This window comes from Lagenorhynchus albirostris, chromosome 12, assembly GCF_949774975.1.
Source record: "Lagenorhynchus albirostris chromosome 12, mLagAlb1.1, whole genome shotgun sequence".
Lineage (NCBI taxonomy): Eukaryota > Metazoa > Chordata > Mammalia > Artiodactyla > Delphinidae > Lagenorhynchus > Lagenorhynchus albirostris.
The window spans coordinates 67,582,614-67,606,578 of record NC_083106.1 but is presented as its reverse complement, the minus strand read 5'-3'; the positions used below and the strand labels follow the sequence as shown (position 1 = coordinate 67,606,578).

The window sequence follows — 23,965 nt, the reverse complement described above, 5'->3', positions numbered from 1 at the left end:
TTCATTTGTTAGGTCTGGTGGGTATTTGCCTTGCTCCTTCGTCTGCTGTGTGTTTCTCTGTCTTCTCATTTTGCTTAACTTACAGTGTTTGGGGTCTCCTTTTCACAGGCTGCATGTTCGTAGTTTCCGTTGTTTTTGGTGTCTGTCCGCAGTGGCTAAGGTTGGTTCAGTGGGTTGTGTAGGCTTCCTGGTGGAGGGGACTAGTGCCTGTGTTCTGGTGGATGAGGCTGGATCTTGTCTTTCTGGTGGGCAGGTCCACGTCTGGTGGTGTGTTTTGGGGTGTCTGTGGCCTTATTATGATTTTAGGCAGCCTCTCTGCTAATGGGTGGGGTTGTGTTCCTGTCTTGCTAGTTGTTTGGCATAGGGTGTCCTCCACTGTAGCTTGCTGGTCGTTGAGTGCAGCTGGGTGTTGGTGTTGAGATGGAGATCTCCGGGAGATTTCTGCCGTTTGATGTTACGTGGAGCTGGGAGGTCTCCTGTGGACCAGTGTCTTGAAGTTGGCTCTCCCACCTCAGAGGCACAGCCCTGATGCCTGGCTGGAGCACCAAGAGCCTTTCATCCACACGGCTCAGAATAAAAGGGAAAAAAAATAGAAAGAAAGAAAAAGGATAAAATAAAATAAGATAAAATAAAATAATTAAAATAAAAAGTAATTATTAAGAAAAAAATTTAAAAGGTAAAAAAAAAAACAAAAACGGATGGACAGAACTCTAGGACAAATGGTGAAAGCAAAGCTGTACAGACAAAATCTCACACAGATGCATATACATAAACACTCACAGAAAAGAGGAAAAGGGAAAAAAAATAATCTATCTTGCTTCCAAAGTCTACCTCCTCAATTTGGGATGACTCGTTGTCTATTCAGGTATTCCACAGATGCAGGTACATCAAGTTGATTGTGGAGCTTTAATCCGCTGCTTCTGAGGCTGTTGGGAGAGATTTCCCTTTCTCTTCTTTGTTCGCGCAGCTTCAGGGTTCAGCTTTGGATTTGGCCCCGCCTCTGCGTGTAGGTCGCTGGAGGGCGTCTGTTCTTCGCTCAGACAAGACGGGGTTAAAGGAGCCGCTGATTCGGGGGCTCTGGCTCACTCAGGCCGGGGGTGGAGGGAGGGGCACGGAGTGCGGGGCGGGCCTGCGTCGGCAGAGGCCGGCATGACGTTGCACCAGCCTGAGGCGCGCCGTGCGTTCTCCTGGGGAAGTTGTCCCTGGATCCCGGGACCCTGGCCGTGGCGGGCTGTACAGGCTCCCGGGGAGGTGTGGAGAGTGACCTGTGCTTGTACAGAGGCTTCCTGGTGGCGGCAGCAGCAGCCTTAGCGTCTCATGCCCGTCTCTGGGGTCCACGTTTTAGCCGCAGCTCGCACCCTTCTCTGGAGCTCCTTTAAGCAGCGCTCTTAATCCCCTCTCCTCGCGCACCAGGAAACAAAGAGGTAAGAAAAAGTCTCTTGCCTCTTCAGCAGGTCCAGACTCTTCCCCGGACTCCCTCCCGGCCAGCTATGGCGCACTAACCCCTTCAGGCTGTGTTCACGCCGCCAACCCCAGTCCTCTCCCTGCGATCCGACCAAAGCCCGAGCCTCAGCTCCCAGCCCCGCCCGCCCCGGCGGGTGAGCAGACAAGCCTCTCCGGTTGGTGAGTGCAGGTCGGCACCGATCCTCTGTGTGGGAATCTCTCCGCTTTGCCCTCCGCAGCCCTGTTGCTGTGCTCTCCTCTGCGGCTCCAAAGCTCCCCCCTCCGCCACCCATGGTCTCCGCCCACGAAGGGGCTTCTAGTGGGTGGAAATACTTCCTCCTTCACAGCTCCCTCCCACTAGTGCAGGTCCCCTCCCTATTCTTTTGTCTCTGTTTATTCTTTTTTCTTTTTCCCTACCCAGGTACGTGGGGAGTTTCTTGCCTTTTGGGAGGTCTGAGGTCTTCTGCCAGCGTCCAGTAGGTGTTCTGCAGGAGTTGTTCCACATGTAGTTGTATTTCTGATGTATCTGTGGGGAGGAAGGTGATCTCCGCGTTTTACTCTTCCGCCATCTTGAAGCTCCTCCCAGCCTTTGGTAGTTTCTTGAGGTGCAAAAATAAAATCCGTATTTCTTAACCTGTTCAATGACCCCTCCCTGCCACTCCAGTTTTATCACCACCCTTCTGACTCATCTATGAAAACTTTTGGTTTCAATTACTGTCCTGCAATCACAGTTTTCACGTTTCCACCTCCATGTAAGCAATTTTATGTCCCTGAAATGCCCTTCTTTTCTTCTTTGTGCATGTAAATTACATAGATTTTCAAGACTGTTTTTGGTTATCTTGTAGAAGCAGAACAGGATGGACCCATCATCCAATATTTGGTTCCCACCCGAAATACGGTTTGGATGTCAAGACTGATGATGTCATGCATGCACCGAGAGGTATGTAAAGGTTTATTACTCATACACTGGAACTTTCTATGGGGAGCAAGACTGGCTCTGCTTTTACTGTGATTAGGGAGTGGGGTTGGGATAGGATAAGGGATCCCGCGTGGGCCAGGGCTTGTGTGGTTTCAACTTACTGTCACCACCAAAGGAGGGAGCAATCCAACTTTCTTATCAACTTGCCCAGATGTGGGGCAGAAGGGATCTGGAAGTGATGGGGCTTGTAAGCTCTCAGCTGTCATACGTCAAAGATGGAGTCAGACTCTATTACAAAGACCCAACCCACATCCCTCCACGCTCCCCAGTCCACAGTCATCACTCTTTTTCTGAATTCCTAGCATTCAGCATTGCTGCCTCATACTACTATTTACATTTCCTGATATTTGACTTATGGAAATAAGTCTAATTACTTTAGATTACCTCCAAAGGGTGAATCCCTCTTAATGAAAAAGAGTACAGAATAGGTACGAAGCCTTGGAAGGGGCTGCACTAGACAGGGGCCCTGAAGGTTAAGCTTCATCAGCTGCATGGTAAATCTGCCTCTGCATTCCTCTTATGCATTAAAAATAAACATTCAAAAATATGACATACTGTACATTTCACTTGTTATTGGTTACAGTTCTATGAGTCTGTACATATACATAGATTCTTTTTGTATTCATGAAGTTCTTTATTCACAGTAAGAATTAGTGAATAAATAAATATTGAATTTCTTACATGTAACCAGGATGTACAATAAATCTCTCTGAATCATATTCTATTTTGCGTTTAATGTCTAGTATAAATTTTTAAATGAGAATCCAAAACGAAAGTTTTCTATGCTAAACTAAATGGAAGACTTTGTTCATGAGGTTGGTTGAATGTTGATAGGTCACTGTCATATCAATGTTTTTAATGGACTACTTTGATAATACTTCTGTAACTTTCTAAGATGAGACACACCTTTCCCTCATCTCTCGCACTGTTGACCCAAAACTTGGTCATGTTGAGGGATGCATAGATTCTTGTACCCTCTGTGACAGGCAGGATACAGAGCAAGGCCAACACCGCAGGGAAGCCCTGTGCTGCCCCTCCTTATTCAGACCCTCCCCCAGCCCCTCTTGTATATTTGGATTTTGCCACTATGATGCCTTGCATCTGCAGGAGTTTGTTGTTGTTGATGATAATGGTGAGAAAAATGACATTCTGTTTTCCAGCAGGAATAGCTTATTAGTGATGAACAGGGGCATTAAGCATATTCTCTGATAAGGATTACATAGGAAGCCTTCTATTCGGCTAAGTAAGAATTCACGAATTTAAAAAAATGACGATGTTTTGGTTTGAGGTCCTCAGTGATGAAATTCATGAAATTCAACTAGTTTTAGATCCCTCCCTTTAGTTGACATTTGTCTCAATTGGTACAGCATAATGCCTTGAACATATACATGTTTAATAAATAGTTGGTGATTTAAATTAGTGGGCTAGCTGGCGGAATCAGAGGTTACCAAGGCTAAACTCCAAGCAACATTCCTTTAAAAGTACACCTTTTCTTAGTGTATATTTGTGTGTGTAAATACATTTATGAGTTTACAGACAGATATATTTCCTCTTCTTTTAGAGTTCTAGAAACAAGATCAGGAATCATGGTACTACAGATAAGATCCTTTAAGGAGGGCTGGTTTCTCAAATCTAGAGAAAGCTAGGTTTTTTCAAATGAAGCAAGTTGAGAAGGGAGAAGAAAAAGTCTTTTGCTGAGATATCAACTGAAATACATAACTCCTTTGTAGCCTAAATGCCCCAGTATCCCAAATGCTTCCGTGTAGTACAGATCACATCAATTTTGCCCAAGCTCATCTGCAACTGATGAATACCTAATCTACTGTTTTGACAGAACTACTACTCCTGGACCCTAAATTGCCACTTAATCTGAAATCAAAAGTGGCTTTCCAAACCAGGAAGGAGGAAACAGAAGGCTCTTCTACCTTCCTTAATGCCTGATGATGAACTGTTTTCAGATATCACTGCGTACGTGACCTTCAGCAGGAAATCATGGTGCCTGGGTTTGCTCACTGCAGAGCAAAGAAGGGTCACACAACTGGGTGTCCCAGATAAAAGTCCAGTTAGTCTCAAAATAGCGGCTCACAGAGTAAAGAGAAGCAGCAGAAGGCAAAGGCTTTAGCTTGCGAGCGTATCTTCCTTCCCCGTGATTAATTGTATTAACCAAAGACAGTTAATTCAGACCAAGAGGAAGGTCAGGAGTTGCGTTGCTTTCTGTCTCCCTGCCACTCCCTTCTGTCTTGCCATCAGAGTTTTGTCAACAACCAGGTAGTTTGCTTGTTTAGTGGGACTACAAACAGAAGCACTGCTGAGAATTTCAAAAAAGGCAGTCTTGGCAGCAGCTGGCAGCCAGCCAATGTAGAGTTCTCTGGAGAACCCAAGACATTTTTATGCCCATCTCTAGGCCTGGGGATTTGAAACAGTGTGATCATTCCCAGAAGAAGACCACAGGTTTACAAAATGCTGTCTTGTGTAATAGTGCCCTATTACGTTTTTAAAAAAAAATTATTTAATTAATTAATTTTAATTTATTTAATTAATTTTAATTTATTTAATTAATTAATGTTGCTGCGCCCAGCTTTCTCTAGTTGCAGCGAGTGGGGGCTACTCTTCGTTGCGGTGTGCGGGCTTCTCATTGCAGTGGCTTCTCTTGTTGCGGAGCACGGGCTCTAGGTGCACGGGCTCCAGTAGTTGTGGCACGCAGGCTCAGTAGTTGTGGCTCGTGGACTCTAGAGCACAGGCTCAGTAGTTGTGGCGCGCGGGCTTTGTTGCTCTGCGGCATGTGGGATCTTCCCGGACCAGGGGTTGAACCCGTGTCCCCTGCGTTGGCAGGTGGATTCTTAACCACTGCGCCACCAGGGAAGCCCCCCTACTACGTTTTTAAAAGCTGGCTAACAGTTGTTTTATTCACCTTTCTGTGAAAGATTTATCTGCATAGACCAGGCTCAGCTGTGGATTATTTCCTATTGTGTCTAAAATGATAAGACTAGCTATTTCTTGTGTTCAACCCTTGTGGGGAATTAGGTGGCCATCCCTTTGCTTCTTTGGTTTCACTTTGCTTAATTCCCAGGCATTTACTATCATCCAAATTGTGTTTGATTAGCATAAGCTATATTTCCCACAAGAGTTTTTCTAACACATTTGTTCTGCAATCCAGTCCCACTTGGACACAGTAAGCCTCTCTTGTTCATCCAGTATGTCATTCAAATAGATACCAAAGAGAGATGCATGCGATCCTTGGCGCTTGGTGATGACAAAGGAGTGAGTCTGCAGGATGCGGTTTAGAGACCAATGCAGGAACAGTAAACAAAATGGCAGGAGAGGCAGCAGAGCCCTCCCGACTGCTGTCCTTAAAATCCATGAGGTCAACGCTCTGTTTAGGGACAAAAACTGGTAACAAGGGAGTTGTGATTTTTTTTTTTTTAAAGAACAAAGTGTAAAATTCGATCAAATAAAACTTTATTGCAGCATTTAAGAGAATCTCTTGGGCTCTTTCCTGGGTGGGGTTTGTGAAGTCGTGGCCCGTTAGCAGGAAGCGGAGCAGTCGCCCCGACGCTGGCGAGAGACCCAGTCCGAACCCCCAGTCCCCGGAGTCCGAGCCCTGTGTACTGCGTTCTCAGCGCTGTCCGACAGCTCCCAGCCAAACTTCACCAACTCCGCCGCCTTTTCCGCCACCATGCCCAAGACGATCAATGTGCGTGTGACCACCATGGACGCAGAGCTGGAATTTGCCATTCAGCCCAACACCACTGGCAAGCAGCTGTTTGACCAGGTGGTGAAAACTATCGGCCTGAGGGAAGTTTGGTTTTTTGGTCTGCAGTACCAGGACACTAAGGGTTTCTCTACTTGGCTAAAACTCAATAAGAAGGTGACTGCCCAGGATGTGCGGAAGGAAAGCCCCCTGCTTTTCAAGTTCCGGGCTAAGTTCTACCCTGAGGATGTATCCGAGGAATTGATCCAGGACATCACACAGCGACTATTCTTCCTGCAAGTGAAGGAGGGCATTCTCAATGATGATATTTACTGCCCACCTGAGACTGCTGTGTTGCTGGCCTCCTATGCTGTCCAGTCCAAGTATGGTGACTTCAATAAGGAAGTCCACAAGTCTGGCTACTTGGCTGGGGACAAGTTGCTGCCACAGAGGGTCCTGGAACAGCACAAACTTAACAAGGACCAGTGGGAGGAACGTATCCAGGTGTGGCATGAGGAGCACCGGGGCATGCTCAGGGAGGATGCTGTCCTGGAGTATCTGAAGATTGCCCAGGATCTGGAGATGTATGGTGTGAACTACTTCAGCATCAAGAACAAGAAAGGCTCAGAGCTGTGGCTGGGAGTAGATGCCCTGGGTCTCAACATCTATGAGCAGAATGACAGACTGACTCCTAAGATAGGCTTCCCCTGGAGTGAAATCAGGAACATCTCTTTTAATGACAAGAAATTTGTCATCAAGCCCATTGACAAAAAAGCCCCGGACTTCGTCTTCTATGCTCCTCGGCTGCGGATTAACAAGCGGATCTTGGCTCTGTGTATGGGGAACCATGAGCTATACATGCGCCGCCGCAAGCCCGACACAATCGAGGTGCAGCAGATGAAGGCACAGGCCCGGGAGGAGAAGCACCAGAAACAGATGGAGCGTGCTCTGCTGGAAAATGAGAAGAAGAAACGTGAGATGGCAGAAAAGGAGAAGGAGATGATTGAACGGGAAATGGAGGAACTGATGGAGAGGCTGAAGCAGATCGAGGAACAGACTAAGAAGGCTCAACAAGAACTGGAAGAACAGACCCGCAGGGCTCTGGAACTTGAACAGGAGCGGAAGCGTGCCCAGAGCGAGGCTGAGAAACTGGCCAAAGAGCGTCAAGAAGCTGAAGAGGCCAAGGAGGCCCTGTTGCAGGCCTCCCGGGACCAGAAGAAGACCCAGGAACAACTGGCCTTGGAAATGGCAGAGCTGACATCTCGGATCTCCCAGCTGGAGATGGCCCGACAGAAAAAGGAGAGTGAGGCTGTGGAATGGCAGCAGAAGGCTCAGATGGTACAAGAAGACTTGGAGAAGACCCGTGCAGAGCTGAAGACTGCCATGAGCACGCCTCATGTGGCAGAGCCTGCCGAGAATGAGCAGGATGAGCAGGATGAGAACGGTGCAGAGGCCAGCGCTGAACTGCGGGCTGATGCCATGGCCAAGGATCGCAGCGAGGAGGAACGTACCACTGAGGCAGAGAAGAATGAGCGTGTGCAGAAGCACCTGAAGGCCCTCACTTCAGAGCTGGCCAATGCCCGTGATGAGTCCAAGAAGACTGCTAATGACATGATCCATGCTGAGAACATGCGACTGGGTCGAGACAAGTACAAGACCCTGCGCCAAATCCGGCAGGGCAATACTAAGCAGCGCATTGATGAGTTTGAGTCCATGTAATGGGCACCCAGCCTCTAGGGACCCCTCCTCCCTTCTTCCTTGCCCTCACACTCCTACACTCTTGCCTAACTCACACTGTGCTGGAGCCACTAACTAGAGCAGCCCCGGAGTCATGCCAAGCATTCAGTACAGCCATGGGACCAAACCTAGCCCCTCAGCCCTCACTCACTTCCCTAGGCAGAGAGATGGCCCACTATGGTGATGATGGGACCCTCTTTTTCTTCCATCCCAGGTGATCTAGCTTTCTAGAAGAGATCACTTTCTCAGCTCAGAGGCACTTCCCACTTGATTTGGGAAATACCCCCACATTTACTGTTGCTTTGCAGGAGTCAAGTGTAGTAGGTTGAAAACTAGCCCCCACCACTGCCTTCCTCTTCATGGTCCTGTGATTTGCAGAATTGGAACATCATAGGGTTTAGAGAAGGAGGCGGAGCCCTGGCTATATGCTCTAGGATGTCAACTGCCCTAGGATTAGGCCTCCCAGTGTCCATCCCTTCTAGAGTTATTTAGGCTTTGTAATGATTGGAGGCTAAAAAGATGTTCACTCATTCTTCTCTCTACCTCCCAGATTGGACCTGTTACAAACTTGGTCCCAGTAAACCTTGTCCCTGAGTTCAGGGACTTAGTTTCTCTTCAGGGTGATATGGGGGAGACAGTGCCTGCAAGAGGCTTCACCAACATCCTGGAAGGCCGTTGGCCATTCTGTTCAGACAAGATTGGGTAGAGGATCTGCCCCTATGCCTTATGGGAGCCTAGACTTGTTTCAAGTGAGCTCTATGGGCAGAGATATCCCTTATTATTCTGTGTTCCTCTTCCCCTCTTGGGATCTGCCCCTCCCCACTCCAATCCCCAAACCCCCTCCAAGTAGAACAGTAGGGATGGTTACCCCCAAACCCAGCCAGCCCCATCCAGGACTTTTGCTAAAGGGAGGAAATATTCACACGTGGCTTCAGTATTTTACCTGCCAGGGGTCCCAGACTACTTCTCCCTTCAGAGTTGGACCACAGCTCCTGCTTCAGGGCCATTAAGGCCTTGGTTTGGTGAGCCCTAGATCTTGATGTCAGTTGGCTCAATTGGTGAGTGGGTGGAAGAAGCTGAGTATGGTGAGAGAAGCTTGTGGCCTAGATCCTACAGTTTACACCTCTCCAAGGTGGTGATTTGGTCCTGCCTCTGTTTAATAAATCTCTAACCCAGGTCTTGCCACCAACTGTGCTATCCCTTGGAGCTGTAAACCAGAGAGCTGTTAGGGGCTCTGGCCTGGTCCTTTTCACACTCCCACCTCTTTCTTTCAACCCAGGAGCAGCCTCCTCCTCCTCTCTGTCTCATGTGTGTTCTTTTTCTTTCCACCAGTATTATATATTTTAGTGGCATCTAACTAAATATTGATTTCTGTGTTTCTTGCTAATGCACCCTTAGAAGATATTAGTGTTGGGACAGGATCATTTTGGCCTCATTCCCTTACCACCCCCTACACCTAGGAAGCATATACTATATTGTAAAAGAATATTTTGCCAGAAAAATTAATGTAGGAAGCTTTCAGTATTAGTGATATCACCTGTCACTATAGGTCGTACAATCCTTTTTTAAGGTTCTTGGTATTTGGTTTTATTGTTCCTTTTTTTGCCTTCTCCTCAGAGTTCATTCCCCAAGGGGCCCTACTGTCCTTCCATGCAGTGCCCCTAGCCCAGAGCCCATGGCTTTGATCCCTCCCTCCCCTTGCCTCCTGCTTGACCTTGCGGAGTCTTATGTGCATTGCTGTGAATTATATTGACACTCTCTTGGTGATACGCCCTATATTGGCTAAATTCAAACCTGGAATTGTGGGGCAATCTAGCTGCCTTAAAGGTAGTACCCCCCCACCCCAGGGAAGCTGGGGAAAAAGGTTAGATTTTATATTCAGTTTTTTTGTGTGTGTATTTTTGGGGTTTTTAAAATTTGTTTTTGGAGGGGTTTATGCTTAACCAATGTTCTATTTCAGTGCCAATAAAATCTAGGAAGACTTCAAAAAAAAAAAAAAAAAAAGAGAATCTCTTGGTTATCCAAGGACAGAAAGTGCAGAGTGAAGGCAGTTCCTTTTCAAGAACTGCATGGCCTTTGTGTCTTGTGGTGCCTCTTTGTGTGTTTTGTGACTTTTGCCTGAGAGCGGCAGATTTTTCTGAAACTGACAATCCTTTGAGATGAAGGTTGAAGTTGGGACTACCGGCCCAGGCACCCTAGGAATTGCAGCCTCTGTTTGAAGCTTTTCAGACTACATGGCAAATAGGAATCTGGACTGCAAGCCATGTGAGGACTGGCTTAGGGCTATGAACACTTAACTATCCACTCAGCACCAAGATCCAGAGAGACGTCATCCTTGCTGCCACTTTCTGTAGAATGGGGTTTATTTCTCACTCATCTATATGTGCACTGAAGGTGTGGCCCTCTGGGGTTCCAACATTATGTGAGGGGCCTTCAATCAGATTGCCCACCTTAGGTGGGTCCCTAGCTCACTGCAGAAGCTCAAATGCTCCAGGGTTCAGCAGAAACTTTCAGGGTGAAAGCCAACTTTGGTATTCACTTACCAACCAGGGTCCCTGCTCTGATTGCATTTTTGGGATCCACAGAAAACTTTATTTTATGCCAGCTCATTTAAAGAAATTAAAAAAAAAATTAGCTGCTCTTTCAGTTGTCTCAATCAGGGAGTTTTTTGGAAGATCAGGAATTAATCTCACAGTGTCTCTACTTCTCTATGAATATCTCTCTGTGTTCCTTTCTCTATTAGGTCAACTTCTTTTTAGTCTTCCAGAATTCCAGCTTATTGTGGTTTGGATAACTAATGCTTCTTCAGTTCTGGTACTACTTCCGTTTCTGCCCTCACTGCTATTTGCCCTGTCACTCCAGTTCCCAAAAGAAAATTAACAAAGAAATCTAAATTTCAAGTTGAGCCATTCAGGTTCATAGGTCGTTGGTCACTGCTGTTGGGTCAGAGTCCACCCTGATTTCTGTCAGGTGTGGTCAGTGTGTGTGTGTATGTGTGACGTGCGGGTGGGGAAGCAGTGGTAGGGCCGTGTGTTACAAAGCATGGCCACCATTCCTTAAAAGGGCTGTGGGCAGATGATTTCCCATAGAAGAGGGTATGGGAAGGAACCATAAAACATTTCTAGTACAGAACCTATAACACCAATACTCCTTCCTCCCCCTCCCCTGCCTTAAAAACAACAACAAAAAAGATTTGTATGGATCCAGGGCAGAGATGATTTCTATCAAAACCCTTCTTAAAGTAAGATGGATGGTTTTTGCGAGGTGATAACATGACAGCCAAAGAATTCTGCCTTAGGAGTTGGTATCAGTGCTGTGGCCCTTAGTATCAGTGCTGTGGCCCTTAAACCCAACTCTCTGTTGATGCCATTTGAAAGACCATGAAATTATTGCAGATACCCATGAGAACCAAAATAAACTCACCAAAAGCAGTTTAGGAACTACATTAGCAACTTTTATTAAGTAGTCTTTTCAAAGTATTAACAAATGTCCAAGAGCTCATATAAGATGCATATTTGTATTTCCACACTAGTGCAATAATGAAATAAAATAATGTACAGCATCCGTCCCATCTCTCCCTCCAGCTACTGCCACTTTACAGCTAAACTAGTTGAAAGAGTTGTCTATAGGCACTGCCTGCACTTTTCTACCCTCCCGTTTTCTCCTCAGGTCACTCTAATTTGCACCACAGTCCTTAGCAGAGCACAGCAACTTCATGAGAACAGGGACCCATCTGTTTTGTTCACTATTGTAGCTCCAGTGGTCTCAACAGTGCCTAACACACAATAGTCTCTCAATGGGTATTTGTTAAAGAAATGATAACTGTAATGGAATATTAACCACCCATTTAAATGAAGATATTTATGGAGGGTTTTCAATAATATTAGGAAATGTTTTGATAAAAGCCTAAATAGGTAAAAGGATAGAGAATAACATATTTCACATGATCTCAGCTTTTACAATGCATGGAAAAAAGACTGGAAGGAAATATGCTAAAATGTTAACAGTGGTTCTCTGGAGTGGGATTATACATGATGAGTGCTTTCTTTTTGTCTGTTTTTTTTTTTTTCCCATTCTGCCAATCTCTAATAATGGTAGTGTATATCATTAAATAAAAATGAAATCTAAGCAACAACATAAAGGACATGGCTTAGTATTTCAATGTGCCTTACTTTCAGGCTCAAACAGCAAATATTATTGTACTTATTGAAGGTAATGTACTGGATAAGATCACATTTGATGAGTGCAGATTAATTGTTCAGATGATAATGGTTTTATTGTTAACTATCATTGTAATAATTTCAGTCTCATCTTCTAACCAGACAACAACCACTTTACCTCAAGACAGTGGTCACAACAACAAACGTTTATTTATTGGGTGGTAACTATGTGAGGCACATACATTATCTTATTTAACTATCACACTAATCCTCTACAGGAAGTATGATTATTCCCAATGTTCAGATGAGAAAACTGAGGCTAAGAGTGTGTATGGAACTGGTCCAGGATCACACTGCTAGTAAATGATCCAGATCTAGTTCTTAACCAGAGCTCTTGGGATCATGGCTTTTCTCAGCATCCTTCCGAGTAGTTTATCCTATGTGTGGAAAGAGGATGCCAAATACAGCCTATAAACTCTACCCCGAAACCTACTGTTGCAGGAATTTTCAGGCTGCTGCACACATTGCTGTAGGTGTGTTATTTTCCCACCTCGGTTGGCAGAAGTGACAAAAGAGTTTATGGTTGGCTTGGATCAGGCTGGGTATTGGGCTAAAATGAGACACACTTAGTGCAAATGATTTGAAGAGTTGTCATAGCTGAGAAATGTATAAAGCCAAAAATATACTTTAAAAAATCTGCACTGCACACAGATAAATGGCAGCCACACAGGCTGAACTAGACCAGGACACCACATATGGGCTGCTAGGGGGTCCAGATGTGTGGGAGGATGTGTAGCATAGCAGCAGCGGCCATGACCCTTTGCCTCACAGTCTCTGGGCATGACATTAAAAAAGAATAGAACTTTCCTCTTTTTTTTTTTTCCAATTGAGAAAGTTACATGCATATGGCAAAAAAAAAAAAAAAAGGTACCAGAGAAAAATACAGTGAAACATCATCCTCCACCCACAGCGCTCATTTCTTCTCCCCAGAGGCAACAATTGTTACCAATTTCTTAAGTGTTCTTGCACAAGTATTTTATGCATAAAAGTATATACTCAGCATTTATGTCTATGCTGTTTGAAACGCACACTCATGTTATCAAATTTCACCCACCTTCCATTTCTCCCCTTAATACATCTTGAAAGAGCTACCATGTATAATTGTGTACAAGGCACTTTGCTAAGGGGAGGGTGGGGGGCGGAGATTCAATAAACGGTGTTCTGTGGCAGGAGCCTGGGGCTGCCAGGAAGAGGAACCCTTTCCTTAATTCCTACACAGTTACCATCGTGAACTCTAGAACTTGTCTAGATCAGCGCACATACATCTACTTTACTCTTTTTCGTCACTGCAGAAGATTTTGCTGTACCAGATGAACAGTACTTTAACTAGTTTTCAATTGGTGGACATTTGGGTCCTTTCCAATTCTTTGCTTTTAGGAAAAATACTGTAATGAATTTCCTTGTCTAAACATTTTTGTGCACCTGTGTGAGCACATCTGAGGGGTAAATTGGGTATGCCACTTTTGAGATTCTGAAGCCTTTGGTTTCAAAGAAACAAAATACATTGATTTGAAAAGACCTGAACTCCAGAGGTATTTCTTCTTTAATTTTTGTAAACAATATTTCAAATTCTCATCCATGGTCAGCCTTGATAATTGACTTCCAGCTGCCAGGGGAGAAGTGTTGGATTTCTTCCCTTGGGTCCTAATCATCCACAGCAGGTGCCTTTTCTCTCTCGAACCTGCCCTCACCACCTCCAGAATTGTCCTCACCACCCCCAGAATTATTTCTGTCAGGAGGATCCTAGACTCCAGCAATGCTCTCTCTTGTTCTTGGTGAGGTTCTTACTCCCTGAAGTTCAGAAGAATCCGAAATTTTCACCAGATTTTCATGGAAGGGTGTGGTTCATTCTCACACTTCTGAAGCCCTCAGTTTTCCTGCTATTAAATATCAATAAATCTTCTGACTCTTCAAAGTACAGACAGTACTGAAGTAAAGGGATTTACGTGACAAAATTTTTATTCTTAAGGACAGTGTGGTGTAGTAAACAGAACAGGGCTTTCCAAATCACAGAATGGGGACTAGAATCCTAGATCTGCCCTGCTTGATAATGGATGTGTGTAAGGCCATTTGCGTGTAAGCTGGCAATCGGTAACTGGAATTAACAGTGGTGACGGTGATCATGATGATGATGATGATGATGGTGACGATGATAGCGATGTACTCTATGTGAATGAATAAGGAAACAGATATGTCCCGAGCACTGTGCTGGGTGTCCTATAGATGTTAACTGATGTCCACTCCGTATAGTAAGCATCATACCTTCATATTAAAGACAAGGCCAGTTTGGGATTAACATATGCATGTTACTATATATGAAATAGATAACCAACAAGGACCTACTGTGTATAGCACAGGGAACTATACTCAGTATCTTGTAATAACCTATAAGGGAAAAGAATCTGAAAAAAAAATATGTATAAGTGAATCACTTTGCTGTACACCTAAAACTAATACAACATTCTAAATCAACTATATTTCATTAAAAAAAAAAAAGACAAGGCCAGAGAGGCAAAATAACTTGTTCAAGAATTCAAAGCTACTAAGGGGCAGAGCTAGTATGCAAGCCGCACTCTTTCTCGTGTGAGCTGGTATTCCTTTCTAGATATGTGTGATACAACTTTTTTTTTTAAGGGAAGTGAGCAATGTTTTAACGATGTTCTGAGTCATGAGTTGTATAGGTTCATTCTTTCTGCTTTCCAAAGCCTATTTCTTTTCAACTTATTTGCATATAGCATTTGGATTTTAAGAGTAGTTTTGTTGAGCAGCAATACAAAAGATGCATTGTTAGGGGGACAGGTTTACTAACAGGGTTTGGGGATATGAAGACTTAATAAAGAAGTCCTTGTGAAGGAACCTTTGATCTGCAATTCTATAAAAATGTATTGTCAGCATGGAGAAGTGCTTTGCTGATCTTCTCTGTAGCCTTGAATATTTTACTGTCTGTTTTACTTCAGCCCTAAAGAAACTTTCCTATTTTCTTTTATCCTCTGTATTCATCTTTCCATCTATGAAACATATTGGGTCCTTAATTCCTTTCTCCATTGCTAAGCTGGAATCTAGACAGCTTATTTCTCTTATCTCTTTCTAACTCCACGGTGGTATATTTTCTTGTTTCTTACCTTTTTTGAGAAATATGACTTGTAGGATACGTTTTGGGGTGGCAGGAAGGTAAGGCAGCCTTGGGGAAAATGCAGACGTGAAGCTTTGCCTTTTGGAAAGTGACCTGTTTGGGCAACTGCACTCCTGACAGTGGCCTTGCCTCTGAACTTGACCATTGGTTATGGTGTTTTTGTAAGCCTGTTTGAGAGAATCACTTGTGTATGCTATTCAACGTGAAGGTGTTCTCATTTACACTTTCTGAACAATATCTTCCTTCTTTTTACATGATCTAGCCATGTTGTTTGGGCTAAAAGATGAACATTTACCATTTTTGTCCTCCCTATTCTTACCAAACTCAAGTTCACGTGCCGGACGCACAGTGAGGCCAAACAATACTGAAACGTCGGTGTTTGGAGCAGAGAAAGGTTTATTGCAGGGCCATGCAAGGAGAACCGGTGGCTCATGCCCCCCAAAACCCCAGACGCCCTGAAGGGTTTCTTCAGCAAAGCATTTTTAAAGGCCAGGTCAGGGAGCGGGGGTGGGTGTCACAGGATATGTGATTAGCTCATGCACAATTCTCTGATTGGTTGATGGTGAGGTAACAGGGCAGTTAACATTATCCTGAGGTGCCCAAAGGTCTGGGGGCTCATGATCATCAAGTAGTTAATTTCTTCCATTTGGTGGTGGTTTTTAGCATTTGAAAAATTCAGGAAATGTGCTTGAGATACTATTATCTGGGTAATTCAGAGAGGAGCTACAGCAGAGGATATGGGGGAGGGATCTGTCCTGAAAAGGCCCCATAGAGTCCTGTTCATTTACACTAATGTGAAAGTTTACCTTTCAGTGTGTATCCATCCAGAAAACATTTATGAGGTGCCGACTAGGTACACAGCATGGGTTGAGGGGGGTGGCACCAGAGATGGTCCCAGTTTATTTTGGGTAGGGTTGCCAGATAAAACACGGGATGCTCAGGTAAATTTGAATTTCAGATATACAACAAATCATTTTTAAAGTAGAAGTATTCTCATAGAAAATTTGGGACACACTTATACTAAAAAATGACTTCCTATTTATCTGAAATTTAAATTTAACTGACATTCTGTACTTTAATTCGCTAACTCTGGCAACCTTAATTAATCACATGACAGTGGGATAAATGCTATGATTGGGATGCTCTAAAGCATTTCAGCCATTACCTCTGTGGTGTTTGCAGAGAAGAAACTGGCTTGGAATGGAGGGGCAGCCCGGCAAAAGGATATGTCTCCAGGCTGATGAGTCAGGGAGCTGGGATTCTCATAGTCTGTTTTTTTTTTTTAATATCTTTATTGGAGTGTAATTGCTTTACAGTGCTGTGTTAGTTTCTGCTTTATAACAAAGTGAATCAGTTATACATATACATATGTTCCCATATCTCTTCCCTCTTGTGTCTCCCTCCCTCCCACCCTCCCTATCCCACCCCTCAAGGTGGTCACAAACCACCTAGCTGATCTCCCTGTGCTATGCAGCTACTTCCCACTAGCTGTCTATTTTACATTTGGTAGTGTATATATATCCATGCCACTCTCTCACTTTGTCACAGCTTACCCTTCCCCCTCCCCATATCCTCAAGTCCATGCTCTAGTAGGTCTGTGTCTTTATTCCTGTCTTACCCTAGGTTCTTCATGACCTTTTTTTTTTTTCCTTAGATTTCATATATATGTGTTAGCATACGGTATTTGTTTTTCTCTTTCTGACTTCACTCTGTAAGACAGGCTCTAGGTCCATCCACCTCACTACAAATAACTCAATTTCATTTCTTTTTATGGCTGAGTAATATTCCATTGTATATATGTGCCACATCTTCTTTATCCATTCATCTGTCGATGGACACTTAGGTTGCTTCCATGTCCTGGCTATTGTAAATAGAGCTGCAATGAACATTTTGGTACATGACTCTTTTTGAATTATGGTTTACTCAGGGTATATGCCCAGTAGTGGGATTGTTGGGTTGTATGGTAGTTCTATTTTTAGTTTTTTAAGGAACCTCCATACTGTTCTGCATAGTGGCTGTATCAATTTACATTCCCACCAACAGTGCAAGAGTGTTCCCTTTTCTCCACACCCTCTCCAGCATTTATTGTTTCTAGATTTTTTGATGATGGCCATTCTGACCGGTGTGAGATGATATCGCATTGTAGTTTTGATTTGCATTTCTCTAATGATTAATGATATTAAGTATTCTTTCATGTGTTTGTCGGCAATCTGTATATCTTCTTTGGAGAAATGTCTATTTAGGTCTTCTGCCCAATTTTGCATTGGGTTGTTTGTTTTTTTGTTATTGAGCTGCATGAGCTGCTTATAAATTTTGGAGATTAATCCTTTGTCAGTTGCTTCATTTGCAAATATTTTCTCCCATTCTGAGGGTTGTCTTTTGGTCTTGTTTATAGTTTCCTTTGCTGTGCAAAAGCTTTGAAGTGTCATTAGGTCCCCTTTGTTTGTTTTTGTTTTTATTTCCATTTCTCTGGGAGGTGGATCAAAAAGGATCTTGCTGTGAATTATGTCATAGAGTGTTCTGCCTGTTTTCCTCTTATTGAAGAGGCTGTCTTTTCTCCACTGTATATTCTTGCCTCCTTTATCAAAGATAAGGTGACCATATGTGCATGGGTTTATCTCTGGGCTTTCTATCCTGTTCCATTGATCTATATTTCTGTTTTTGTGCCAGTACCATACTGTCCTGATTACTTTAGGTTTGTAGTATAGTCTGAAGTCAGGGAGCCTGATTCCTCCAGCTCCATTTTTCGTTCTCAAGATTGCTTTGGCTATTCGGGGTCTTTTGTGTTTCCACACAAATTGTGAAATTTTTAGTTCTAGTTCTGTGAAAAATGCCAGTGATAGTTTGATAGGGATTGCATTGAATCTGTAGATTGCTTTGGGTAGTAGAGTCATTTTCACAATATTGATTCTTCCAATCCAAGAACATGGTATACCTCTCCATTTATTTGTATCATCTTTAATTTCTTTCATCAGTGTCTTATAATTTTATGCATACAGGTCCTTTGTATCCTTAGGTAAGTTTATTCCTAGATATTTTATTCTTTTTGTTGCATTGGTAAATGGGAGTGTTTTCTTAATTTTACTTTCAGATTTTTCATTAGTAGTGTATAAGAATGCCAGAAATTTCTGTGCATTAATTTTGAATCCTGCTACTTTACCAAATTCATTGATTATCTCTAGTAATTTTCCGGTAGCATCTTTAGGATTCTCTATGTATTGTATCATGTCATCTGCAAACAGTGACAGCTTTACTTCTGTTCCGATTTGGATTCCTTTTATTTCCTTTTCTTCTCTGATTGCTGTATCTAAAACTTCCAAAACTATGTTGAATAAGAGTGGTGAGAGTGGTCAACCTTGTCTTGTTCCTGATCTTAGTGGGAATGGTTTCAGTTTTTCACCATTGAGGACGATGTTGGCTGTGGGTTTGTCATATATGGCCTTTATTATGTTGAGGAAAGTTCCCTCTAAGCCTACTTTCTGCAGGGTTTTTATCATAAATGGGTGTTGAATTTTGTCGAAAGCTTTCTCTGCATCTATTGAGATGATCATATGGTTTTTCTCCTTCAATTTGTTAATACGGTGTATCACGTTGATTGATTTGCGTATACTGAAGAATCCTTGCATTCTTGGAATAAACCCCACTTGATCATGGTGTATGATCCCATTAATGTGCTGTTGGATTCTGTTTTTTGTATTGGATTTTGTTTTTAGTATTTTGTTGAGGATTTTTGCATCTATGTTCATCAGTGATATTGGCCTGTAGTGTTCTTTCTTTGTGACATCTTTGTCTGGTTTTGGTATCAGGTTGATGGTGGCCTCGTAGAATGAGTTTGGGAGTGTTCCTCTCTCTGCTATATTTTGGAAGAGTTTGAGAAAGATGGGTGTTAGCTCTTCTCTAAGTGTTTGATAGAATTCTCCTGTGAAACCGTCTGGTCCTGGGCTTTTGTTTGTTGGAAGATTTTTAATCACAGTTTCAATTTCAGTGCTTGTGATTGTTCTGTTCATATTTTCTATTTCCTCCTGGTTCAGTCTCAGCAGGTTGTGCATTTCTAAGAACTTGTCCATTTCTCCAGGCTGTCCATTTTATTGTCATAGAGTTGCTTCTAGTAATCTCTCATGATCCTTTGTATTTCTGCAGTATCAGTTGTTACTTCTCCTTTTTCATTTCTAATTCTATTGATATGAGTCTTCTCCGTTTTTTTCTTGATGAGTCTGGCTAATGTTTTATCAATTTGTTTATCTTCTCAAAGAACCAGCTTTTAGTTTTATTGATCTTTGCTATCATTTCCTTCATTTCTTTTTCATTTATTTCTGATCTGATTTTTATGATTTCTTTCCTTCTGCTAACTTTGGGGTTTTTTGTTCTTCTTTCTCTAATTGATTTAGGTGCAAGGCTAGGTTGTTTGAGGTGTTTCCTGTTTCTTAAGGTAGGATTGTATTGTTATAAACTTCCCTCTTAGAACTGCTTTTGCTGCATCCCATAGGTTTTGGGTCCTTGTGTCTCCGTTGTCATTTGTTTCTAGGTATTTTTGGATTTCCTCTTTGATTTCTTCAGTGATCACTTCGTTATTAAGTAGTGTATTGTTTAGCTTCCATGTGTTTGTATTTTTTACAGATCTTTTCCTGTAATTGATATCTAGTCTCATAGCGTTGTGGTCGGAAAAGATACTTGATACGATTTCAATTTTCCTAAATTTACCAAGGCTAGATTTGTGACCCAAGATATGATCTATCCTGGAGAATGTTCCATGAGCACTTGAGAAAAATGTGTATTCTGTTGTTTTTGGATGGAGTGTCCTATAAATATCAATTAAGCCCATCTTGTTTAATGTTCATTTAAAGCTTGTGTTTCCTTATTTATTTTCATTTTGGATGATCTGTCCATTGGTGAAAGTGGGGTGTTAAAGTTCCCTACTATCATTGTGTTACTGTTGATTTCCCCTTTTATGGCTGTTAGTATTTGCCTTATGTATTGAGGTGCTCCTATGTAGGGTGCGTAAATATTTACAATTGTTATATCTTTTTCTTGGATCAATCCCTTGATCATTATGTAGTGTCCTTCTTTGTCTCTTCTAATAGTCTTTATTTTAGGGTCTATTTTGTCTGATATGAGAATTGCTATTCCAGCTTTCTTCTGATATGCATTTGCATGGAATATCTTTTTCCATCCCCTCACTTTCTGTCTGTATGTGTCCCTAGGTCTGAAATGGGTCTCTTGTAGACAGCATATATACGAGTCTTGTTTTTGTATCCGTTCAGCCAGTCTGTTTCTTTTGGTGGGAGCATTTAATCCATTTACATTTAAGGTAATTATCGATATATATGTTCCTATTCCCATTTTCTTAATTGTTTTGGGTTCGTTATTGTATGTCTTTTCCTTCTCTTGTGCTTCTTGCCTAGAGAAGTTCCTTTAGCATTTGTTGTAAAGCTGGTCTGGTGGTGCTGAACTCTCTCAGCTTTTGCTTGTCTGTAAAGGTTTTAATTTCTCCATCAAATCTGAATGAGATCCTTGCTGGGTAGAGTAATCTTGGTTGTAGGTTTTTCTCCTTTATCACTTTAAATATGTCCTGTCACTCCCTTCTGGCTTTCAGAGTTTCTGCTGAAAGATCAGCTGTTAACCTTATGAGGATTCCCTTGTGTGTTATTTGTTGTTTTTCCCTTGCTGCTTTTAATATGTTTTCTTTGTATTTAATTTTGTATAGTTTGATTAATATGTGTCTTGGCGTGTTTCTCCTTGGATTTATCCTGTATGAGACTCTGTGCTTCCTGGACTTGATTAACTATTTCCTTTCCTATATTAAGGAAGTTTTCAACTATAATCTCTTCAAATATTTTCTCAGTCCCTTTCTTTTTCTCTTTTTCTTCTGGGACCCCTATAATTCGAATGTTGATGCATTTAATGTTGTCCCAGAGGTCTCTGAGACTGTCCTCAGTTCTTTTCATTCTTTTTTCTTTATTCTGCTCTGCAGTAGTTATTTCCACTATTTTATCTTCCAGGTCACTTATCCGTTCTTCTGCCTCAGTTATTCTGCTATTGATCCCTTCTAGAGTATTTTTAATTTCATTTATTGTGTTGTTCATCGTTGTTTGTTTCCTCTTTAGTTCTTCTAGGTCCTTGTTAAATGTTTCTTGCATTTTGTCTATTCTATTTCCAAGATTTTGGATCATCTTTACTATCATTATTCTGAATTCTTTTTCAGGTAGACTGCCTATTTCCTCTTCATTTGTTAGGTCTGGTGGGTTTTTACCTTGCTCCTTCACCTGCTGTGTGTTTTTCTTTGTTTTCATTTTGCTTATCTTACTGTGTTTGGGTCTCCTTTTCACAGGCTGCAGGTTCATAGTTCCCGTTGTTTTTGGTGTCTGTCCCCAGTGGCTGAGGTTGGTTCAGTGGGTTGTGTAGGCTTCCTGGTGGAGGGGACTAGTGCCTGTGTTCTGGTGGATGAGGCTGGATCTTGTCTTTCTGGTGGGCAGGTCCACGTCCGGTGGTGTGTTTTGGGGTGTCTGTGGCCTTATTATGATTTTAGGCAGCCTCTCTGCTAGTGGGTGGAGCTGTGTTCCTGTCTTGCTAGTTGTTTGGCATAGGGTGTCCTGTACTGTAGCTTGCTGGTCATTGAGTGAAGCTGGGTGCTGGTGTTGAGATGGAGATCTCTGGGAGATTTTCGCCATTTGATATTATGTGGAGCTGGGAGGTCTCTTGTGGACCAGTGTCCTGAAGTTGTCTCTCCCACCTCAGAGGCACAGCCCTGATGCCTGGCTGGAGCACCAAGAGCCTTTCATCCACATGGCTCAGAATGAAAGAGAGAAAGAAAGAAAGGAGGGAGGGAGGAAGGAGGGAAGGAAGGAAAGAAAGAAAGAAGATAAAATAAAGTAAGATAAAAAACTAAATTTATTAAAATAAAAAATAATTATTAAGAAAAAAATTTAAAAAAAAACAAAACACGGACGGACAGAACCCTAGGACAAATGGTGAAAGCAAAGCTATACAGACAAAATCTCACACAGAAGCATACACATACACACTCACAAAAAGAGGAAAAGGGGAAAAAATGTCTTGTTCCCAAAGTCTACCTCCTCAATTGGGGATGATTGGTTGTCTATTCAGGTATTGCACAGATGCAGGTACATCAAGTTGATCGTGGAGATTTAATCTGCTGCGCCTGAGGCTGCTGGGAGAGATTTCCCTTTCTCTTCCTTGTTTGCACAGCTCCCGGGGTTCAGCTTTGGATGTGGCCCCGTCTCTGCGTGAAGGTCACTGGAGGGTGTCTGTTCTTCGCTCAGACAGGACGGGGTTAAAGGAGCCACTGATTTGGGGGCTCTGGCTCACTCAGGCCAGGGGGGAGGGAGGAGCACTGCGTGCGGGTCGGGCCTGCAGCGGCAGAGGCCGGCGTGACGTTGCACCAGCCTGAAGCACGCCGTGCGTTCTCCCGGGGAAGTTGTCCCTGGATCCCGGGACCCTGGCCGTGGCGGGCTGCACAGGATCCCGGGAGGGGTGTGGATAGTGACCTGTGCTTGCGCACAGGCTTCTTGGTGGCGGCAGCAGCATCCTTAGCGTCTCATGCCCGTCTCTGGGGTCCGCGCTTTTAGCCACGGCTCGCGCCCATCTCTGGAGCTCCTTTAAGCAGCGCTCTTAATCCCCTCTCCTCGTGCATCAGGAAACAAAGAGGGAAGAAAAAGTCTCTTACCTCTTCGGCAGGTCCAGACTCTTCCCCGGACTCCCTCCCGGCTAGCCATGGCGCACTAGCCCCCTGCAGGCTGTGTTCACGCCGCCAATCCCAGTCCTCTCCCGGCGCTCCGACCGAAGCCCGAGCCTCAGCTCCCAGCCCCGCCCGCCCCGGCGGGGGAGCAGACAAGCCTCTCGGTCTGGTGAGTGACGGTCGGCCCTGATCCTCTGCGCGGGAATCTCTCTGGTTTGCCCTCCGCAGCCCTGTTGCTGTGCTCTCCTCTGTGGCTCCGAAGCTCCCCCCTCAGCCACCTGCAGTCTCCGCCCACGAAGGTGCTTTTAGTGGGTGGAAACCCTTCCTCCTTCATAGCTCCCTCCCACTGGTGCAGGTCCCGTCCCTATCCTTTGTCTCTGTTTATTCTCTTTTCTTTTTCCCTACCCAGGTACGTGGGGAGTTTCTTGCCTTTTGGGAGGTCTGAGGTCTTCTGCCAGCGTTCAGTAGGTGTTCTGTAGGAGTTATTCCACGTGTAGCTGTATTTCTGATGTATCTGTGGGGAGGAAGGTGATCTCCGCGTCTTACTCTTCGCCGCCATCTTCTCGTGTCTCCCATAGTCTGGTGAGGGATGGGAAAAATCAAGCAGAGTTTTGTGAAGACACTGTGTCGTCTCATATACAGATTAATTAAAACTCTTTCTGCTCCAGCTCCCACCCTCAAAGGCAACCCTCAAGAAAACCACTGGTGTTGACATTTGGGTGCCTCCTGGGTCAGGTATTTAAATGGCAGTTTAGTTTCTGTGGCCTTTGTGTCTGGCTATCAAAAAAATGGTGAACAAGTATTTATGTGTTTAGTAACTATAGTACTAAAAAGACTGTATTTTTAAAAATTAATTAATTAATTAATTTTTATTTTTGGCTGTGTTGGGTCTTCGTTTCTGTGTGAGGGCTTTCTCTAGTTGCAGCAAGCTGGGGCCACTCTTCATCGCGGTGCGCGGGCCTCTCACTATCGCGGCCTCTCTTGTTGAGGAGCACAAGCTCCAGACGCGCAGGCTCAGTAGTTGTGGCTCACGGGCCTAGTTGCTCCGCGGCATGTGGGATCCTCC

The 23,965-nt window shown here is 43.6% G+C and overlaps 1 protein-coding gene across 1 annotated transcript; it reads left to right on the top strand.

Annotated features, from left to right (window-relative positions):
• Nucleotides 1-5,916: 5,916 nt before the first annotated feature.
• LOC132530345 (moesin) lies at nt 5,917-8,770 on the top strand. Its single transcript, XM_060167512.1, has one exon. The coding sequence runs from the start codon at nt 6,099-6,101 to the stop codon at nt 7,830-7,832; it is 1,734 nt and encodes a 577-aa protein (XP_060023495.1). The 5' UTR covers nt 5,917-6,098; the 3' UTR covers nt 7,833-8,770.
• Nucleotides 8,771-23,965: the final 15,195 nt, after the last annotated feature.

Bases quoted from the DNA above. Each gene is read 5' to 3' on its own strand.
- LOC132530345 (XM_060167512.1), top strand. From the start codon at position 6,099: ATGCCCAAGACGATCAATGTGCGTGTGACCACCATGGACGCAGAGCTG.